Raw genomic sequence first — 22,127 nt, 5'->3', positions numbered from 1 at the left:
AACATCTCCAGTTCAAAAAGGGATGGTCTTTGGTGATATGAAAAATGTCTATTTGAAATCCTAGAGAGCCAATGCCAGTCAGAGTAGACAATACTAACCTTCAGACCAATGGTCTGACTGTATAAAGCAGTGTCATGAACTTGAAGCAAACTAATTCTGATTTGGGGGAGGGAGGCAAAAATGACACCTAAATATGGCCTTAAAAGAGCACATACCCGGGTTTTCCATGCATACTTCTTGACTTCTTGTGGTCTTTTTCTCGATAGGGCTCCGTTTCTGCTGCGTTGTTCAGCAGCTCCTTATTACTGAGGGAGAAAAGAAAATGGAGGGTTAACCCCCTTTTATTAAAAGAAACTTGTTCATCCCCACATTATTGTCCCAGCCAAAATATTTTACTGTCATCTACCATTTTTCAAAGAACAAAACATGCACATTGTTTCTCCCTCAACAACAATAATTTGACGAGGGACTTTAACCCCATCATTATTTCCCTGATGCCGCAACATAAAGAAATATTAACGTTCATGCAGTCCTTGCTTTTTCCATACACTAAACTCATCCATGTCCAATTGCTGTGTTTTGCACCGTTACAAACCTAAGAGCATTCTTCCGGCGCTAACCAGAAGTGACGTCACTGCATAGGGGCAATGCTCCAGCATTCACCCAATACTCTATGGGTAAACACCCAGTGATGATGTGAGTTCCGAGTCACGCCGAAAGCGATGTCACCACATCGCCGGCTTGCTGGCGATATCACCACAGTGCTAGAGAGGGCCTCCTTCCGCACTAGGAGGTTCCCCACTAGTTGCTAACCTTGGTAACCCTAGTGCAAATACTAGAACCACACGGGAATGGCAAATCAAATGTCTTTCCCACCCCCATCAGCACTCAACCTCTCTCCAAACACAGCAGCAATCAAACGAGAATGGCCACTCAATTCCAGTATTTACATGCTTTCTGCAGCCACAGTGTGTGACATCACAGGGAAAAAAGCTCCCACGAAGCTATGGACAGGCATGTACTAACAAGAGTTTTATAAACAAGAACATAAGAAAAGCCATGCTGGATCAGACCAAGGCCCATCAAGTCCAGCAGTCTGTTCACACAGTGGCCAATCAGGTGCCTCTAGGAAGCCCCCAAACAAGACAACTGCAGCAGCACCATCCTGCCTGTGTTCCACAGCACCTAATAGAATAGGCATGCTCCTGGACAGAAGAGGTATGCATCATGACTAGTATCCATTTTGACTAGTAGCCATGAATACCCCTTTCCTCCATGAACATGTCCTACCAGGTGGCCAGTGGCCAACCAGGTGCCAGATTAGATTATGCACTATGTAAAGGAGGACGTTCTCCCCCTTTTTCTTCTTCTTTTAGTCCTTTCTGAACCAACTGTCAATTGGCTTCTGAGGAGAACTCACGTTTGACTGATAAGGCAGGGAGGAAAGCTTAAAATCTGCACCATTCATAATTAAGTCTAGGATAAAAGTTTGAACAGAAGGGGGGTGGGGAATGCATAGTCTTACCATTGGCTGCCCTGGGCCCTTTGCAAAAACGAACGCACTGTTTGTCGCATCCGTCTGTACACGAGCAGCGCGACGGAGGCCATTTTGACGAAAGCGTGCTCCCGCGATGTTGCCCCGCAGACCTCTTGCCTCGGAAGCTACCCCTGTAGTTAGTCAACCCATAGGGAACAGTCCTCCTGTGGTGACAGATATACAAATAAAATTCTCATTTGCCACGCCCAAGGGATATTTTTTTTCACAAGAGTTACTTCCTTTTTCTTATTCAGCAAAACACAATAGTTGCTAATAACACCAGCTGCGATAGCAACTTGTGTAGCTGCCGCTGTGAAACAATGAAATTAATCCGTTCAGAAAACATAATGAATTACTACTACTTGTAATGAGGTTAGGTAAAGTCTCTACAAGTGTGAATGATTCACTAAACAATTCTTTCTATTTGGTTTTTATCCTGGAAACCCTCTCCATAATCGAACCCTCTATCAACCTTTAATAGCATATGAATTTCAGTTACAATCATAAATATGAGGAAAAGGAGGAGGAGGAGGAGGAGGAGAAGTAGTAGAAGAAGTAGTAGAAGTAGAACTAGTAGAAGTAGAAGGAGTAGAAGGAGAAGAGTTGGTTTTTATATGCCGACTTTCTCTACCACTTAAGGGAGACTCAAACTGGCTTACAGTCACCTTCCCTTCCCCTCCCCACAACAGACACCCTGTGAGGTAGGTGGGGCTGAGAGAGTGTGACTAGCCCAAGGTCACCCAGCTGGCTTCCTGTATAGGAGTGGGGAAACAAATCCAGTTCACCAGATTAGTGTCCGACGCCATGTGGAGGAGTGGGGAATCAAACATGGTTCTCCAGATCAGAGTCCGCCGCTCTAAACCACTGCTCTTAACCACTACTCCACAGTAATACAGTTTATATGTAAATAAAATAATTAATAATGACAACTATCAAGGAGGTTTGCACTTGGATCCTCGAATCATAATCGAACCCTCATTCCCTGTTACCCATGGGCAGGCACAGAAAGTACCCTCGAAAGCTGATAGGGCAGCAAGGAAGGCAGCAGGTGGACGAACTACCCACTCCTGACCCAGGGAGGTAGTGACAAAAAATACAATACAGGACTCTTCCAAGGCCCTGTAATTGGAATGAGTATACTTTTTATCCTAGGAAGCCAGTGAGATTGCAGCTTTCCTTTTTCTAAAAGTGCTGAATTAGAGCAGAAACAAAACAAAGCAACAGTTTGCTTTTTTAAAACGACACCTTTAAAAGGAAGATGTGCTAAGTAGGTAGTGAGCCAATTTCTTAACCTCACTTTTCTCCCCAATGAGAACCCAGAGTGGCCAGTGTGGTGTAGTGGTTAAGAGTGGTGGACTCTAATCTGGGGAACCGGGTTGGTTTCACCACTCCTACACATGAAGCCTGCTGGGTGACCTTGAGCCAGTCACAGTTTTCTGCGAACTCTCTCAGCCCCACCTATCTCACAAGGTCACTGTTGTGGGGAGAGGAAGGGAAGGAGACCGTAAGCTGGTTTGATTCTCCTTTAAAAAGGCAGAGAAAAACGGCATATGAAACCCAGCTCTTCTTCTTCTGGCAGCCTCCCTGTCTCCATTTTATCCTCACAACAGCCCTGTGGGATAGGTTTGGCTGAGACTATACGACTGGCCCAAGGTCACCCAGCAAGCTTCTATGGCAGAGTGGGGATTCGAACCTGAGTCTCCCAGACCCTAGTCTGACACTCTACCCACTACACCACACTGGCTGATGCCTGAAGTTACAGCAGTTGGGTGAAGCTTAATTATGTTGCTAGCTTTGCCCCCAAATGTTTCAGCAGGGCTAAGATTCAAGCAGCCAGAAGTCCAAGCCATCTGTCTAATATAAAGACTTTTTGAAAAAAGTCATTTTAGATTGTTCCATAATTCACAAATAACTTTTCCTACATACTGCCACCTGTCTGAACCTGTGATGCCAACTGCTGAGAGTCATTGAGGAAGGGAATGTGGGTGGTACACTGCGGTGGCATCAGTGGTAAAGGCATCAGTGCTCCATTCACCTTGCCTCTCTTCCCACAGCTAGAACAGAATCAATATATCCAATTCTGAACAAAGCTCTGGAATGCAGACCAAAAAATCTGTACAATGGGGCCATGAACAAGTAGGGAGGAACCCATAGGTTTGCATTAAAATCCCCAAACTTAATAAAAAATATGGTGGGCTTAACACACACCCCAATGGAAAATGCAGTTTGAGATAGGATGAGGGAGACTTGTCTCAGCGGTAGTGTGTGTGAAAAGGATCTTGGGGTCTTAGTAGACCAAACACTAAACATGAGTCAGCAGTGTGATGCGGTAGCTAAAAAGGCAAATGCGATCTTGGGCTGTATCAACAGAAGTATAGTGTCCAGATCACGTGAAATGATGGTATCACTTTACTCTGCTCTGGTTAGACCTCACCTAGAGTACTGTGTTCAGTTTTGGGCACTGCAATTTAAGAAGGATATAGACAAGCTGGAACTTGTCCGGAGAAGGGCAACAAAGATGATGAGGGGTCTGGAGACCAAGTCCTATGAGGAAAGGTTGACGGAGCTGGGTATGTTTAGCCTGAAGAGGAGAAGACTGTCAATCATTTATTTTACGGTCATTTGACCAAAAAAAGAACAGATCTAATCAGAAGTAACAGAAATTTACAATAAAAACAGTATCAATCAGTCAAAGAATGCACAAAGTAAAATATATCAATAAAATCCCATAACTAAAAAGACAAATATGCTAGTTTCTAAAATGTTTATCAATCAGATTTTATCTATTTATAAATTGCATCCTTTTGGGCCTTATATATTGCAACACAAAAATTGGCCACACATCTCAAAGTTTGTGGGTTACTATCCTCCGGTAGTCGTTGGATGCAAATTTTATCAGGTAGGCTTATATTATTTCTTAAAATTTTCTTGAATAGTCTTAGCTCTTGACTCATGATGGATAGGGCAGTATAAGAAGACATGTTCGCGGGTCTCAATTTCTTCACAGGAGAAGACTGAGAGGGGATATGATAACCATCTTCAAGTACTTGAAAAGCTGTCATATAGAGGATGGTGCCGAGTTGTTTTCTGTTGCCCCAGAAGGTCGGACCAGAACCAATGGGTTGAAATTAAATCAACAGAGTTTCCATCTACACATTAGGAAGAATTTTCTAACAGTCAGAGCGGTTCCTCAGTGGAACAGGCTTCCTCGGGAGGTGGTAAGCTCTCCTTCCCTGGAGGTTTTTAAGCAGAGACTAGATGGCCATCTGTCAGCAATGCTGATTCTATGACCGTAGGCAGATGATGAGAGGGAGGGCATCTTGGCCATCGTCTAGGCATGGAGTAGGGGTCACTGGGGGTGTGTGGGGGAGGTAGTTGTGAATTTCCTGCATTGGGCAGGAGGTTGGACTAGATGTCCCTGGTGGTCCAACTCTATGATTCTTTGATCTTGCAAAATCACAGTCAGCACTATCAGGTTGCTGCCTAGAAGTGTGCATTCAGTAAAGCTGAACTGCGGAAAAAGCCAGAAAATATCTTAAAGGTATTTTTCGGCTATTTTTCAAGCTGTAGCCGGCAGTCCTGATTCTGAAAAAAATTGGCTTTTTCAGGATCTTTTTGGGATTGCCTGCTACAATGTAGAAGAAGGGGGAAACTCTGTAAAAAAACAACAACCACACTTTGCCCCATTCGAACTGTGTTGGAGGGCTTTAAAGTTTAATGGCTCCCTTATAGCCTATGAAAAATCTTTCCAGAGCTGGAGGGGCTATTTTTTAAGACAGAAGCACCAAATTTTCAGCATAGCTACTGGTGACTCTCCTTAGAACCACCCCCAAGTCACAGGGTCCAATTTTATAGGCCCCCATTTTTCCTCCATTGAAAACAATGAATGGGAGCACCCTCTTTGGAGTCCATAAAATCAGGGCCCAGTATTTGGAACCTGAATAACTGAAAATACTGATGTTTTTCGGATCCCTGATATCCAGATCCAAAAAATGCTAATTATTTTTGAGGTGTACATCCCTAGTGTCAATTAGTGAAACCATTTAAGTGTGGAAGGGTTAAATCCCCTTTCTCCTCCTGGCCCTGATTCAAATTGGGGCTGTGTGGCTGAAAATTTGACTTTTAAAGACTAAATAAAATATCTCTGTCACATCTATGTTTACCCAAATTGTATTTCAATAATCTGCTGTAGGTATCTATGCTGCAAAAGCCAAGAAGAATCTAGTGACAAAGACTAACAAAATCACATTGCAGCATAAGATTTTGGGACCTATAGCTCACTTCTTCATAAATTAATCCTAAATCCCAGTATGTCACTATAACTTTGATTCCCCACCCATTGAAACCATTAAATAGTTTAGCATAACTGAACTATATAAACAGATTAACTTAAAATACATTCTCTATATTTTTCCTGATTAGTTGTGAATTTTACATTTTTTGTTTTACAAAAAATTTACCCCATCTATCTGCCATTATAAGGTGGCTAACAAACTAAAACATACATAATAAAATCACATTTTTGCTGTCAAGTCACAGCTGATTTATGGTGACCTCATAGGGCTTTCAAGGCAAGGGACATTCAGAGGTGGTTTGCCAATGCCTGCCTCTGCGTCACCCCCCCCCCCCCACACACACACACACACACTGGTATTCCTTGGAGATCTCCCATCCAAATACTAGCCAGGGCTGACCCTGCTTAGCTTCTGAGATCCGATGACATCAGACTAGCCTGGAGCTATCCAGGTCAGGGCTAATCACATCTGAATAGCCATTAAAACCAACAAAAACACAATATTAAAAAGTTAAAGTCAGTGCTAAAATACACATACAAAAGCATAAAAACAACAACTAAAACATTGGGAAGGAAGGAGGGATCACTGAGAAAACACCAAAATAAAAAGTCTTCACCGGTTTGCAGAAGGTGGCCAACAGAACAAGACAGACGAGTCTCCCTTGAGAGAGCATTCCAGAGTTTTGGTGCCACAACTAAGAAGGCTCTCTTTCTTGGGTTGTCAGCCATCTGATTTCTGGTGGAGGGCACCTGAAGCAGGCCTCTGGAGATGCCCATAGTTCATAAGGGAGTCCACGGACCTTCAAGTATGTTGGTCCCAAACATATACGGCTTTAAAGGTCAACACCCGCACCTGAAACTGCGTCCAGAAAAAAATTAGGAGCTGGTGTAGACAGGCCAAGACTCTCTATTCATTACATTCAGGGGCTCTTGACCATGCTGTCTATGTCCCCCACCCACTCAAAATCTCAGATGTAAAACCTCACTATATAGTGACGCTTCGCTCATATCATCTGAAGAAGTGGGCTCTAATGGTGAATCTAATGGTGGCATAAAATGTTGTAAGTCTTTAAAATACAATACTCCTGCTTATTTTTTTTTCTGTGGTAGACAACCCCTCTGAGACTGTGACTCATGAAGCCTGTGTGAGATCTGACACTTGCAAGCGTTCAAAAAGAGTGATTAGTCAATAAAAAGACGGCACTGCATCTTTTCCATTTACTTTTGGGAAGAGTCTTAACTAGCTTTAGTTCTGCTCCATGAATGAGATTATGTACACAGAGCTCAGATTACAAAGACCATCCTTGCAACTGCCCAGTAGCAGGGCATGCCTGAACAGAGGAAGCTGCCCACTGTGCCTCCATGTAAATTCTTGCTCTGAGGAGTTTCCCCAAGAGGCCAAATAGGACTTCCCAAATCATTTCAGGTTGGGAAAACAATGCAGGATGGAACGGGGAAGCCCCTTCTCCATACGGACTGTGGCCCCCATCTAAATTGGGCACAGCACAGGAATTGAGGAGAACCCACAACCGGTGTCTGACTGTCACACAGGTTGGAGACCCCCACCCAACCAGTGTACTACACAATGTATGAGTCAGGCTGTCAGAATATAAGAAAAGAACCAGCAGGAAGGTTCCTACAGGAAAAGGAGAACCTTCAGGGGTCTCGCTTCCACCCCATGCAGAGCTTTCAAAATAGTAACCAACATTTTGAATCGTGCACTGAAAGGAGTCAGAAGACAGCTCTGAAAACTGGTGAGATATGACCCTGAAACTTGCACCAGCTAAAAGTGACCTTTTGGCCTACTTAAGTTTATGAACAATCATCAGTGGCAGCCCCATGTCGAAGGCAAGTCAACAGTCCAATCTGGATGTGATCAGAGCGTGGATGACTGACATCTCATATCAGGTACTTTGATCAAGGGGCTATGGTTGGCTGCTGTTCCCAGAAGAGTTCACCCTCGGGGATGAACCAGCGTTTGAATTGGGCCATGTGCAAAGTGACACCCGTTGAGAGAACCCAATTCTGACAGCCAGCGATTACATCTGAACAAAGCCACCCTATTGCAAAACCTAATTTCTCTTCCCCTGGTTTTCCCAACAATTGAGCATTGGAAAGATTACCAGGAAAGGAAACCTAGATTAATTCTCCATGCATCAACGAAGTGACTGTAATAATTGGATGGGGGAGGTGGAATTCCCAGACCGGTGACACCGCTCCAAGAAAAATCAATGAGTGGGGCTACACACCAGTGGACGCAATTTGCAAATTTCCAACCTCAAAGCATCACACAGCAGCTTTTCTTGCTGTCACTTTTTGTTGTCTTTGGTTTTATAGCAAATCGTCTACTTCAAATTAAATTACTTTACAAAGAACTGTGTGGGGGGGTGGGGTGTCCAGAGTTCTCCGTAAACTAGGTAAGGAGAATGAGCATTCAGTTTATATTTCAGGCACCCACACTGTAATATGGAACCATGTAAGCTTTTATTTGCTCAAATGAGAGCCAGACGGAATGAGAACTACACCCAAAAAAACCAGACCTAGGGAAGAAAATGACAAAACCGCTCTCATTTGCATTTTCCCCTTTTGTTTTTACCACAAAAAAAGCAACAGAACACCAAAGAAGCCCCATTTTATCCTCACACGGCATTCCCAATTCCCTTTTCCTGCTATCGTGACTGAAAAGCCCAGGTCAAAACAGAGCCATGAGAAATTAATTTTGGTCTTGCTGGGCCTCATAATAGTTAAGCTCTGATACAGTGCAGAAGTTTTGACAATAAGGAAGGAGGGGGAGAAAGGGAAGGCAACTAATTAAATATGGAATACGGAGAAGAAATAATGCAGACCCTTTGTTTCAACAAAAAACAGCAGCCTGAGAAGAAAACGCTGGAGACTAAACTTTCGAATCAACAGAACAGCACTTTTTACAGTTCCATATTGTAATTTTCAGAGTTGTCAGTGAGTGGCTCCGCACTGCTATTAGGGTAGCCAGCCCAGTGCTGGCAATCTGCAAGAGGTTTCTGGGAGCAGGGACAATCAAATTTGTGCTGCTTCAACACATGATGTCACTTCTCGTGCAAAACGAGAAAACCACAGAGTTTTGGAGGAATCCCGAGAGTGTTTCCCCGACACGATGATGCCACTTCTGGTTTCATGTCAGAAGTGATGCTGTGTGTCGAAGCAATGTACATTCCCCACCACCACCATTTTATCACCACCACCTAACCAAGTGGTGGTGGGGGGGGATTGGGGCTACCAGCAGCAGTTCTCTGTGTATAGAAGCAAACACCCTGGTCTGGATGGCCCAGGCTAGCCCAGTCTTATCAGATCTTGGAAGCTAAGCAGGGTCAGTCCTGGTTAGCATTTGTTTGGGAGACCGCCAAGGAATACCAAGGTTGATACTCAGAGGCAGGCAATGGCAAACTACGTCTGTTAGCCTCTTGTAGTGAAAACCCTATGGGTCACCATAGGTTGGCTACTACTTGATGGCGCTTTACATACACACACAAGTAAACTAGAATGGGAGCAGGAGATGTTGCCTGAAATCCTGTGCAATCCCTTCCATGAGAGGAACTACACTAAATATATTTCTTTTTCCATTTGTACATTGTAGAATCCAACCTAGCAATGAGAACAGGAGCATGGCCAACATAAAGCATGGCAGAACAGACGTGCCCACCTAGGATGCCACACTGGTTAAGCCCAAATAAGCCCCTCAGTCCCCCCTTGTGACTGCGCATCTCTTTCCCTCCATGATACTGATCTACAGCTTGTTGAATCAAGATTAGAGAGGCTTAAGCATAGTTACGTTGACATATTTGTGAAGATCTAAAAGTTTAATGGATATGGACAACAGAAAGCAAATTATTAAAAATACAGAAAATCCCTAATAACATCTTCAACTTTTTTATGTGCCGTCAAGTCACACCTGACTTATGGCAACCCCATAGGGTTTTCAAGGCAAGAGATGTTCAGAGGTGGTTTGCCATTACCTGCCTCTGCGTGGCAACCCTGGTATTCCTTGGAATTCACCCCTCCAAATACTAACCACGGCTGACCCTTCTCAGCCTCTGAGATCTGACGAGATCAGGCTAGCATGGGGCTATCTAGGTCAAGGCTGACAATGACTTGACTAATCTAATTATATAGAGAGAGCCCCGTGGCGCAGAGTAGTAAGTTGCAATACTGCAGTCAAAAGCTCTGTTTACGACCTGAGTTCGATATCGACGGAAGTTGGGTTCAGGTAGCCAGCTCATGGTTGACTCAGCCTTCCAACCTTCCGAGGTCAGTAAAATGAGTACCCAGCTTGCTGGGGGTAAAGTGTAGATGAATGGGGAAGGCAATGGCAAACCACCCCATAAACATAGTCTGCCTAGTAAACGTTGGGATGTTATGTCACTCTGTGGGTCAGTAATGACCCGGTGCTTGCACAGGGGACTACCTTTACCTTTAATTGTATATAACAAAATGGTTCAGGAAGGTGCTTTTACATAGGGAATGGGAATATGAACACAATAGTATAAAGTTCTCATGTGCCCCAGTGGGCCTTGCTTGCCAGCAGTTCAGCAGCCAATAGGAGAAAGAATTTTTTCAATGGCCATTAGCAACAGTGCGATGTCACTTCTGGGGAAACCAGGAAGTGATGTCAGTCCTCTCTTAAGAATTGCGAAAAACTTTATAAGTTTTACCGCAGAGTTTCTGGCAAATCCTAGAGAGATGTGACCCAGAGTTGATGTCACGCCATCGCAGATGGTTACCCCTTCCCAGTCCAGGCTACTCTAATATAGTACGTATTATCTTTTTGCTGTATGCATTACCCTATACTCTCTGCTTTTTATACCTATGTAATACCATTTTCTGCAGTGTTTAACATATGTCTAATATCTGTTTTGTTTAAGAATGCTGTAAACCTAGCTCTATTACACTGCTTATCAGATGTCTCACTCATTGACTTACAGAGTGTAGTCTCAGTGAGATATGCAAGCTATAAATAAACAAATATGAAGGGACCCACACGTTAGACACCTAACATGAAACAACCTCTTCCATCAATGGAATTGTATGGCTAACTATGATGCTCCCAGTATCAGTTAGAACAGCTGCGCCAACAAAGCCCAATTCCATTTACTGTCTTAAAACCACTAGTCATCACAAAACACCCAAATATATATCAGAGGTTTTGTGGGGAGTAACCAAACAAAACCACACTCAGAATTAGCAAATTATCACTACATTTACAGATCAGAATTTTGACAGAGCCTCATACATTTTGTGGGGATAACCACACACACACACACACACACACTACAGTGAACTTCGATTCCCACTTCCACAAGGAATAGCAAGGGATCACACATAGTTACAATGCAATCCTAAGAAAAGTTACACTCTTCTAAACATTAGATTCAAGACCAGTAGTATCTTAGAAACCACAAGATTTTCAGGAGCTTTGACTCTCAAAAGCTTATACCCCCAAAATCTTTTTTAATTAGTTTTTTTTATTTTCCAAACAACATAAAAACAACACATACAACATACAACACACACTCCATATATATAATCAGTGCCCCGTGCCTAAAACTGGGTCTTCATCTATGAGCGGAGATACATCAATCTGTATTATCTAGCATCAATCTTTAAATCTTACAAGTAAATAAATCTTAAAAGTAAATAAATAGATAGCAGGGGCCATCTATAATTATCCTCCCCCCTCCAGCAAAATTAACAACCATGTGAAACTTAATAGTCATTGTACTTATGACAATTACTGTATCATCAGCTGTAATATCTAAAAAAAAATAATTATACAAATTTAATATTATTAAATCTAAAAAAGAAATATGTGTATAAATTAGGGTTGCCAGGTCCCTCTTCTCCAATGGCGGGAGGTTTCTGGGGCGGAGCCTGAGGAGGGCGGAGTTTGGGGAGGGGAGGGACTTCAATGCCATAGAGTCCAATTGCCAAAGCGGCCATTTTCTCCAGGTGAACTCATCTCTATCCGCTGGACATCAGTTGTTAATAGCAGGAGATCACCAGCTACAAGCTGGAAGTTGGCAACCCTAGTATACATATATAGCTACTTTCCACCATGATGGCCTATACCCCCAAAATCTTGTAGGTCTCTAAAGTGCTTCTGTACTCAAATCTAGCTCTTCTATGGCACACCAACACAGCTACTCTCCCAAAACAACAACCTTCTAAATGTGTTGACTTCAGTGAGCGGGTACTTCTGTTTCGGACTGCACTATTAGTCTTTGGGGGGAAAGGAAAAATACATTCAGTTGATCATTAGCTATGGAATCCCACTATTGCTGGAAACAATTATTTTGGGTTTGTTGAAAGTTTATGTTAATAAGGAACATTTTGTTTTAGTATAGAGAATAATATGGCAAAAAAGGGAGATCACTTCATATTCCAGGCCAATAGGAATGGCTCAAAGTTTGGTATGTTTGAATAATTAATCATGTACATATGTATCAAGAAAGCCAAGAAAGACAATTATTGCATGGTTTTTGCATTTTTTGGAACAATTAATGACATTTGACAGCACAAAGACAATCTAATTTTGTAACAGGACTTGAATCATATTTCCTTTCCTTTTGGTTAATATAATATAATGTAACTATTCTTCTGAACAAGAAAAATTTAAAAATTACGTCGGTCTCCAAACAGTCAGATCCCGGAACAAGTAGCTTCCAGAAAGGATTACCCCCTGTCTGTTTTGCCTGCAGTTTTCCTCCCCAGTGGTTAGAATCATAATCTCTTCATTATTTACTTTTAATAGCTTGAGACATTTATTTGCTCCTAATCCTCCTGCCTGTCTCTCTCTCATGCAATGTTAGAAGCATATGTACAGAGGCCGTTTGGGATTGTGGAATTCTCTCACGCAAACCTCCCCAAACGGAACCATGGTTTAGTAAGGGCTTGAAAACACTTCCACATTTAGACAGTCCAATCTTATTGGTTTCTCTTGGTAGGGTCAGGCGTGAGGGCTTACAGTAGGGTTGCAAGCTCTAAATTGGGAAATTGGGGGGGGGGAGCTGGAGTCTGGGAAGAGGAGGGACTTCAACAGGGTATAATGCCATAGAGACCAACTTCCAAAGCAACCATTTGCCATTAAGCCTGCACAATCCTGGCATAAGCAAGAAGTAAAAAGAGGCTTCCTCTACTAGGGATATAAATTTCATTTTTAATTTAAAAAAAACCCTGTTTAGACCATCAAAAATATCATTTAAATACTAACAAGTTCACCAACATATTTTACATATTACATAATTATTACATATTACATAATAGCACATATTTTTACATATTATTGGCTCTGCCGCTGACTTTTAAGAAAAATTAACATGTTAATGTGCTCTGGTGTCAGATGAGGATACCAAGGTTGCCAGTAACGGAATAAATAATGTCACTAGCACCACCCTATCGAGACCAAAAAATTAACAAACTGACATCATGATATCTAATTCTGAACAACTTTATATATTCTGTTGTTCAGAATTATATTCGACTCTGAACAACAGCATTAGAGTGTGGATCAAAAGATCCTCACAATGGGGTCATGTATAGATACCAGGTATTTTCATACAGCCCTGGAGAAATCCCCAAGTTTGCAAGAAAATATGAAAGGTAAAAAAGGTTTAAAAAAAACCCTAGCAGGTTAAAAATCTTAAACTCACAGAACCAGTACCTGCTTCTTTAAGAGAATGATAGTGAGATGTCATGAGACTATACTACAAGACCTCAGTGGCTATTTTGGGGGAACACTGCCAAGGATTCCAAGCCTTGGTTGGTGTCAATGCAGGTCAGGGAGGAGACAGACTTTGAAAGATAAAAGAAAGAAGGAATGGAAGTTAAACCAGGGTGAGTAAAAACAAGGTAGAAGCTGCAAGGGAAAGAATCCAGGGAGGGAAGTAAGTGGGTGGGAGAGAAGAAAAGAGGAGAGACTACAAGCACCACTGGTGGGGGACAGGAAAAGCAGGAGGGAGAAAGGGAACTGGGAAATGAGATCGCCCTACAGTCCTTGAGGGGCCCCCACTTGTAACATTATCTTACAACTGTAGTTTTTGTTAGCTGAGACATGATTACCATTTTCTCATGATACATCTGTACCCCTGCTTCCCAATTAAAATATTCATCTCAAATATTCATCTCTCTATAATCCTACCCATTGGGCTGTGAGGTGGGCGGCAAACAGCGAACAGGACTTTCCGGTTGGAAAGGTTTGCCCCTAAAGGTTTGCCTGGCACCGAATCCCTAGGCAAATCTAGGAGACCAGCTAGGGAAGGTTGCCAGCTATGGGTTGGGAAATTCCTGGAGATTCAGGGGGTGGAGCCTGGGAAAGGTGGGATGGGGGGGACCTTAGCAGTACACATCATAGAACCCAATTTCCAAAGCAGCCATTTTCTCCAGGAGAACCGATCTCTGTTGTCTGGACATCAGTTATCATTCTGGGAGAAGTCTAGGTCCCATCTGTTGGTTTGCAACCCCACACCTAGGGCACCAGGGTTAAAGGGGTGCCTAAGAGCAAGTTTCAAGTTCAGCAGCACCTTAAAAATGCATACTTAAAGGGTATAAGTTTTCAAGAGGCAAAGCCCTACTTGTCAAAGGCAGCTTTCACTCTCAAAAGCTTATACTCTGGAAATCTTGTTGGTGTTTAAGGCGCTGCTGGATTTGAGGGCTGTCTAAAAGTCTTCACTGAATGGAGGAAGAGGTTGTTTTTATATGCCAACTTTGGTCTTTTCTGCATGGGCGTTTTACCTGAGGTTCGTTGCTGGCTGGACTCACAATTTCCTATTGGGAATTTCGGCACCGGCAGCCTCCCAGGCTCAAATCAAGTCCCGCCCCTTTAAATGCCGCTCTGTAATTGGCTAATTTCGCCGGACTCGCTATGAAAGATAATCACCCCCCAAAAAAACCCAACTGCTGCATAAAAAAGCATTTTAAGAATGAAAAACAAAAAATGGAGCAATCTGAAAGCGGGGGGGGGGAATCCAAGCCTCATTTTTAAAAAGCTTTTTTTTTTTTTGCTGAGAAAGAGCTCCGAGGTAGCAGGAAGCACCTGAATCCCCGCCTCTTTACATGCCGCTTCATGATTGGCTCTTCTGCCTGCTTGTGCTTCTGCACTGATTGTTAAGCTGGGCTGAGATCACGTTAGAGGGAAAAGTCGGATTAGCAGAGGAATGGGATGAGCCGGACATTGTTACGGCTGGCAGCGATCTCACGTCTCATGGAAGGAAAACACGTGCAGAATTCCAAGGAATATCCGAGTCAGACAGGGAGCGAATGTGAGTCCAAGTACCCATGCATAATAGGCCTTTCTCTACCTTTGAAGGAGAATCAAACCGGCTTACAATTACCATCCCCTCCCCACAACAGACACCCTATGAGGTAGGTGGGACTGAGAGAGCTGTGACTAGCCCAAGGTCACTCAGCTGGCCTCATGTGGAGAAGTGGAGAAACAAACCCGGTTCACCAGATTAGCCCCTGCTGCTCAGGTGGAGGAGTGGGAAATCAAACCCGGTTCTCCAGATTAGAGTCCACCACTCCAAACCACCGCTCTTAACCACTACACCATGCTGGTTCTCTGACTCAGTATAAGAGCTGCCTTATACTGAGTCGGACTATTAGATTACTTAGCCAGGGATTGCCAACAAAATGGAGGGGGGGGAAGAGAAATGTCCTCTCTCTTCAGTACAGGTTCAATGAGATAACTTCTCACTTTTCTTTCTAATGAATTGGGGGCGGGGGGAGGAAGAAAGCCACAAAGTACCAAAAACCTTGGCCCACCAAGCCCCTCTCCCCAAAGACCTCTTGCCCCAGTCAGCTTCAGTATTAACTGTTTTTAAAAAGGTAAACATCCCCTGTGCAAGCACCGGGTCATTCCTGGCCCATGGGGTGACGTCACATCCCAACATTTCCTAGGCAGACTTTGTTTACGGGGTGGTTTGCCAGTGCCTTCCCCAGTCATCTTCCCTTTATATGAAAAAGTCATTGGTGATGCTGTGTGAAAGCTGTCCGGAAGTGATGGGAAGAATTTTCAGCTTTTGTGGTTTCGGCGGCAGATGTCAGCGAGAGTCACTGCAATCTGCAACATGAAGCAGCTGTGCAGAAACAGCTATATGAAACGCAAGTCTCTTACCCAGTGCCGGAAGGCAGGAGTAATCGGGTTTTGATTTCTGTGGACAGGCAGGGTATAGAGATCCAGGAACCAACTGGCCCAGCCAGTATATTTATTTATAAGCAAATGAAACAACACAAGTAGGAAATCATTCTCTCTTCTTTCTTTGGGGTCAAGTCACAGCTGACTTATGGCGACCCCAGAGGATTTTCAAGGCAAGAGTTGTTCAGAGGTGGTATGACATTGCCTGGCTCCCTGTCACAACCCTAATATTCCTTGGAGGTCTCCCATCCAAATACTTGCCAGCGTCAGCCCTGCTTAGCTTCTGAGATCTGACAGGATCAGGCTAGCCTGGCCTATCCAGGTCAAGGCATTCTATTTTTTAACCTCATACCATACTAGAGCTACAGTCTTAAGAGGAGGAGGAAGAAGACGAGTGGCTTTTTATATACCGATTTTCTCTACCACTTAAGGAAGAATCAAACCAGCTTACAATCACCTTCCCTTCCCATTTAGGCCCAGTTCACACATACCAAGGAATGGGGTGGCAGCAGAGTTGCCAATCTCCAGGTGGGGGCTGGAGATCTCCTGGAATTACAACTGGTCTTCAGACTATGGAAACCAATTCCCCTGGAGAAAATGGCTGCTCTGGAAGGTGGACTCAATAGCATTATATCCCAAAGAGGTCCCTCCCCGAACCCTGCTCTCTTCAGGCTCCACCCCCAAATCCTCCAGGAATTTCACAATCTGGAGTTGGCAACCATAGGTGGCAGAGACCTCAGGTGGATAGACTGCAGGTGGGGGATCATGGAAGATAGCATTTTAAATGTTTCCCTATGCTGGAAAATCCCTGAAAAACCTGCACACCAGGGAGAGAGGAGTACAACTTTTCTTCCTGCTGCGTTTGTTGTTTTTTGCATGGAGTTTTTTTTTATGTGCCTAAAGCTGAAACCTGCTACCTACTGTCTGAAGTAATACACTTTATTCTGTTACCTCAGCATCACGATCCAATTGCTCTCCCCACTATTGTCCTTGTTGTGAACCAGGCCTATGAAACCGAGGACACTGTTTGCCTGCGGAACTCTGGAATGGTAACCACTAACCACAGGGTAGAAAGTAATTCCAAAAACAAGAGGTCTACAATGTTATTCATTGTTATTTACTTCAATGTTATTTACCCCACCTTTCTCCCCAATGGGATTCCCCACCACCACCATATGGGCAGCAGCAAGCCCCCACAAAAAATGGGTGCATGCAGATGACGTTGCGCCCAACCTGGGCATGAATCATTTGGCTCACTGTTTTTCCTCTTTGAGCAGAGAAAATAAACACTTCAGCAAGAGCAAGGAGAGTACATGGGTGCTGTTTCTACCTGTTCTCTCCCTCTTTGCAGTAGGTGTCATGGCAGCGACATGTTTTCACAGCCGCATATAGATGAGTCCTACCCCTACCTCCATGAGTCCTACCTCCAGCCTGGCACTGAGTGCCTGCAGGCATTGTGGCAATCTAACTTTACCTAAGAGATAGGCAGGCCATGAGAATGTCCCTATGATATCCTTAGACACCTCTAAGAGACTATTGTTGGGCTACAGGTAAAAGCCAAAAATCGCTCCTCACAGCATGGGCCTATACTTGCTGGAGTTGCATCTATACCCCAACATAATCCTAGACCACAAAACGGCTGTCACAGAAGGCAGAGCCAATGACAAAATACCAGGAAGTAATGTTATGCATAACTCTAATAGTGATTCTTCTACATTTCAAGCATTTGAGCCTCCATGGTCTAGATACGTGCATCTGTAACTGTTTTCCAACTGGAGATAGATCATGTTGGGCAGCTGTGTTAGTCTGTCACAAGCAGTAGAAAAGAGCAAGAGTCCAGCAGTACCTTAAAGACGAACAAAACTTATGGCAGGGTTATGAGCTTTCGTGAGCCACAGAGTGAGCTGAAGTGAGCTGTGGCTCACGAAAGCTCGTACCCAGCCAGAAGTTTTGTTAGTCTTTAAGGTGCTGCTGGACTCTTGCTGTTCTCCAACTGTGGAACAAGCTTCCTTAAAATGTTGTGCTCCAACATCTCATCTAGCTTGGTCCTCAAACTCGCTGGGTGACTTTGGGACAGTTGCCCACTCTCAGCCTAACAGGGTTGTCACAAGCCGCATCTTGGTCCCCATGTTTTTATTAAGCTTCAAAATCAGGCAATCCCTTTGGTAAGCCTCTCTAGCAGCAGTGGGAACAGAACAGCAAATCACAAAGCTGCAGAGGGAAGGATAGGGTTTCTCTCTCAAAAGGAAACAGCTGATTAGCTTAGCACCATCTAGAGCAGGGAGACGAAACACCTAGCTATCCCATTTAGCTAGGGAAATATTTCAGTCTGGTTGCCTTAGCTTCCTGTGTTGTTTTATCTGCTTTGCATTCTCCCATCTGTATGAAATCTTTCCCTGTTCCCTTTATTCCACCCCTGCAAGTAATTGTATACATCTTCCCTTTTTACTTTTCCCCCCAAATAAAGTTAAATTCAGTAAATTTCACAGAAAACTCTACATGAAGTTGGTCGATTAGACAAATTAAAATTGTCGCTATCTCGTGAGGTAGCATTACAAGATTTCAGTTGTCATGCATTCCCTTTTTTTCGCCCTTGCGATATCTGCATTTAGGCCAACATCTGTATAAAGTGCTGCTGTTTTTTAAATTATTTCAGCCCACTGTGGTTTTTTTGTTTTGTTTTGTTTTGGTTTTTTTTTTTTTGTGGTTTCTTTCCTTACTCTTGTGTGGCTTCCCCATTGCAAATGTTTTGATCCATATGGGAAGGGACATAAGCAGAGGCTGGATGGTCATCTGTCGGGAGTGCTTTGATTGTGGGATCCTGCATGGTGGGGGGAGGGTTGGGGTCACTGGGGATGTGGGGGGAAGGTAGTTGTTAATTCCCTGCATTGGGCAGGGGGTTGGACTAGATGACCCTGGTGGTCCCTTCCAACTCTATGATTCCATACTTGTCTACCTGACAATTCCTGTGTATCTTCCCAGAAGGACAAACAGCAGTATGTGTGGAGAGGGTGCAGTCTTTGCATTACAAAAGGGAACTGAAGGTTGAGGGGGAAAATTAAGGGGGACTGACCAGGCAGAGCAATCCTATGTGCTGCCTTGTAGTGCCATAAAGGCAACTCAGCTTGGTTTTCTCTTCCCCACTTCTGGAAGAAAGAGTGTGTTAAAAACCCCTTTCCCCAAAATAATTGCCTCAACCAAGTTTCAATCTGGCCATTCATACCTACAAAAATAACCTGTAGGGATCTCCTTGCACCTTGACTAATTTGGTTCATCTCATTCACCTCTCGGGAGGGGCTGTAGCTCAGTGGTAGAGCATCTGCTTGGCATGCAGAAGGTCCCAGGTTCAATCCCCTGCTTCACCAGTTAAAGCGACTAGGCAAGTAGGTAATGTGAAAGACCTACACCTGAGCCTCGGAGAGCCGCTGCCGGTCTGAGTAGACAATACTGACTTTGATGGACCAAGGGTCTGATTCAGTATGAGGCAGCTTCATGTGTTCCTTCTATGAGAGCCAGCATGGTACAGTGGTTGAGAGCAGTGGACTCTAAGCTGGAAAACCGGGTTGGTTTCCCCACTCCTACACATGAAACCAGCTGGGTGACCTTGGGCCAGTCACAGTTCTCTCTGAACACTCTCAGCCCCACTTACCTCACAGGGTGTCTGTTGTGGGGAGAGGAAGGGAAGGCGATTATAAGCCAGTTTGAGAAAGTCAGCATGTAAAAACCAATTATTATTATTCTTCATGGTCTAGATAAGAGCATCTGTAACTGTTTTCCAACCATGGAACAAGCTTCCTCAAAATCCTTCAGAAGCAGCAAGAGGCTTTCAGGAATTTGAAATACTTTCTATTACATGTGCATTTTATTCTCTAAATCTGCAAGGTCTCCTTGGTAAACACACTGAACCTATCATGTTAAAACGGAAACGTGTAAAGTGTAGCAGAAACCCACAGAGGAGGCAATTAGGTACAGGGAGATTTTACCACTAGCTGACAGAAGTCTTTCTGGGTTATAGGGGGAGAGAAGAGAAGACTTCTGGAAAACGTTCGGCTTTAAGATTCTGGCAAACAAAAAATGGCCACTACTCATTGGCAGGTGGAGCTAAGCAGGACAGGATTTATTTGAAATCAATTAAAATTTATAGATAAATGAGTTTTTCAACCAGTTAACTGCCTTGAGATTCTGGAATAAAGGCCACTCATGCTGGTCTCAGCCCAGGGACGCTGGCTTGGCTCCCACCAGCGTCCCACCAGCATAAAACCCTACGCCAGTGTCCTGGGGGGCGTTCCCAGGGCATTCCAGGGGGTAGAACTGCCAGTAGGCAGCTTCCTGGCCCCTTTCGAGCCAGGAACGCCCCCCTCCAAAGCAGCGTTGCTTTGCCAGTTTTTTTGCTGGCACAGCCTCACTGTTTTCAATGGGGCAAAATGCCCCATTTAAAAACAAAAACAGTTTTAAAGGCTTAAAGAAGCCTTTTGGCGGCCGGGGAACAGCTTGGGCGGCGGCGTGTCAGAGCTTCGGCTCCGCTGTCCCTGGTCGCCGAAGAGCTCAGGAATGGGCTGCTTTCTGGTGAACCAGGTTGGTTTCCCCACTCTTCCACATCAAGCCTGCTGGGTAACCTTGGGCCAGTCACAATTCTTTCAGAACTCTCTCAGCCCCACCTACTTCACAAAGTGCCTGTTGTGGGGAGGTGGGGAGGGAAGATGATTGTAAGCTGCTTTGAGTCTCCTTTTGGTAGAGAAAAGCCGGGTATAAAAACCAACTCTTCTTCTGAAAATAGCGATATATGAATGTCATGTCACCAACAACAACTTTGCTGTGTTATGTGTCAAAGAGGTGTTAGAAGACTGGTCAGCCTCACGGGCTAATTTCAAAGCTTATTGGGGCAAAAAATCCCAACTTCACATATACACTAATGGGATCTGTGCTGGCAGCAACAGACCAAGAAAGGGATCTTGGGGTGATAGTGGATAGCTCGATGAAGATGTCAACCCAGTGTGCCCCTGCTGTAAAAAAGGCAAATTCCATGCTGGCCATAATTAGACTAGGAATAGAGAATAAAACTGCTGATATCATACTGCCCTTGTACAAATCTATGGTGAGAGCACACTTGGACTACTGTGCACAGTTCTGGTCACCACACCTGAAAAAGGATATTGCAGAGCTTGAAAAGGGGCAGAAAAGAGCAACCAAAATAATTAGGGGACTAGAGCAACTGTCCTATGGGGAGCAGTTAAGACACTTAGGGCTGTTTAGCTTGGAAAGAAGGCGGCTAAGGGGAGAATTTTATAGGCGAGGTCTATAAAATTATGCATGGTTTGGAGAGAGTGAACAGGGAGAAGCTTTTCTCCCTCTCCCATAATACTAGAACACGAGGTCATCTGTTGAAGCTGGAGGGTGACAAATTCAAAACAGATAAAAGGAAGTATTTTTTCACACAACGCATAGTTAAATGGTGGAACTCCCTGCCCCAGGATGTGGTGATGGCTGCCAACTTGGAAGGCTTTAAGAGGGGAGTGGACACGTTCATGGAAGAGGGGAGTATTCATGGCTATTAGTTAAAATGGATACTAGTCATGCTGCATACCTATTCTCTCTAGTATCAGAGGAGCATGCCTATTATATAAGGTGCCATGGATTACAGGCAGGATAATGCTGCTGCAGTCGTCTTGTTTGTGGCTTCCTAGTGGCACCTGGTTTGGCCACTGTGTGAACAGACTGCTGGACTTGATGGGCCTTGGTCTGATCCAGCAGGGCCTTTCTTATGTTCTTATGTTCTAAACTGCCCTATCTGCGCATGTGCCAAAAAGTAAGCAGAGAGTAAAAACGTGCCCTCGCGGTCTATAAAAATTCAAACCGTTTCTCTGAAGCACACCTTGGGAATTCAAAAGTGCTGAGGAGTCGCTTAAGAAAGCTGCCCATTAATGAGCGTTTCATTAACTGGCAGCCATGAACCCGTAACAAGGGCAGCCTGAGGGAAACCCCTCAGGAAAGGCTCCACAAAATGGATGACTGGGGAAGCAGTCGGGTCAGAAACAAAACCAGGAGAAGGGGTGGGTGGGACGCAGGAGCCCCCTCCTCCACATATGCTGCCTGTTGTCAGCAAAATCAGCTTCTGGGGTTTGCAAAGAGAC

General features: G+C 44.1%; 1 protein-coding gene across 1 annotated transcript in view; it reads right to left on the bottom strand.

Moving 5' to 3' along the window:
• Positions 1-288: 288 nt before the first annotated feature.
• EDN3 (endothelin 3) overlaps positions 289-22,127 on the bottom strand; it is a 43,765-nt gene continuing 21,926 nt past the window's right edge. The window contains exons 3-4 of the mRNA XM_056845489.1: positions 1,526-1,701; positions 289-305 (exon numbers count right to left, since the gene is read on the bottom strand). Of these exons, the coding sequence (XP_056701467.1) occupies positions 289-305; positions 1,526-1,701 (193 nt within the window). The remainder of the gene's footprint in view (positions 306-1,525; positions 1,702-22,127) is intronic.

This window comes from Euleptes europaea, chromosome 2 (genome assembly GCF_029931775.1).
Source record: "Euleptes europaea isolate rEulEur1 chromosome 2, rEulEur1.hap1, whole genome shotgun sequence".
Taxonomy (NCBI): Eukaryota; Metazoa; Chordata; class Lepidosauria; order Squamata; family Sphaerodactylidae; genus Euleptes; species Euleptes europaea.
The sequence above is the reverse complement of the archived record's forward strand: the minus strand, read 5'-3'. Positions and strand labels throughout refer to the sequence as shown.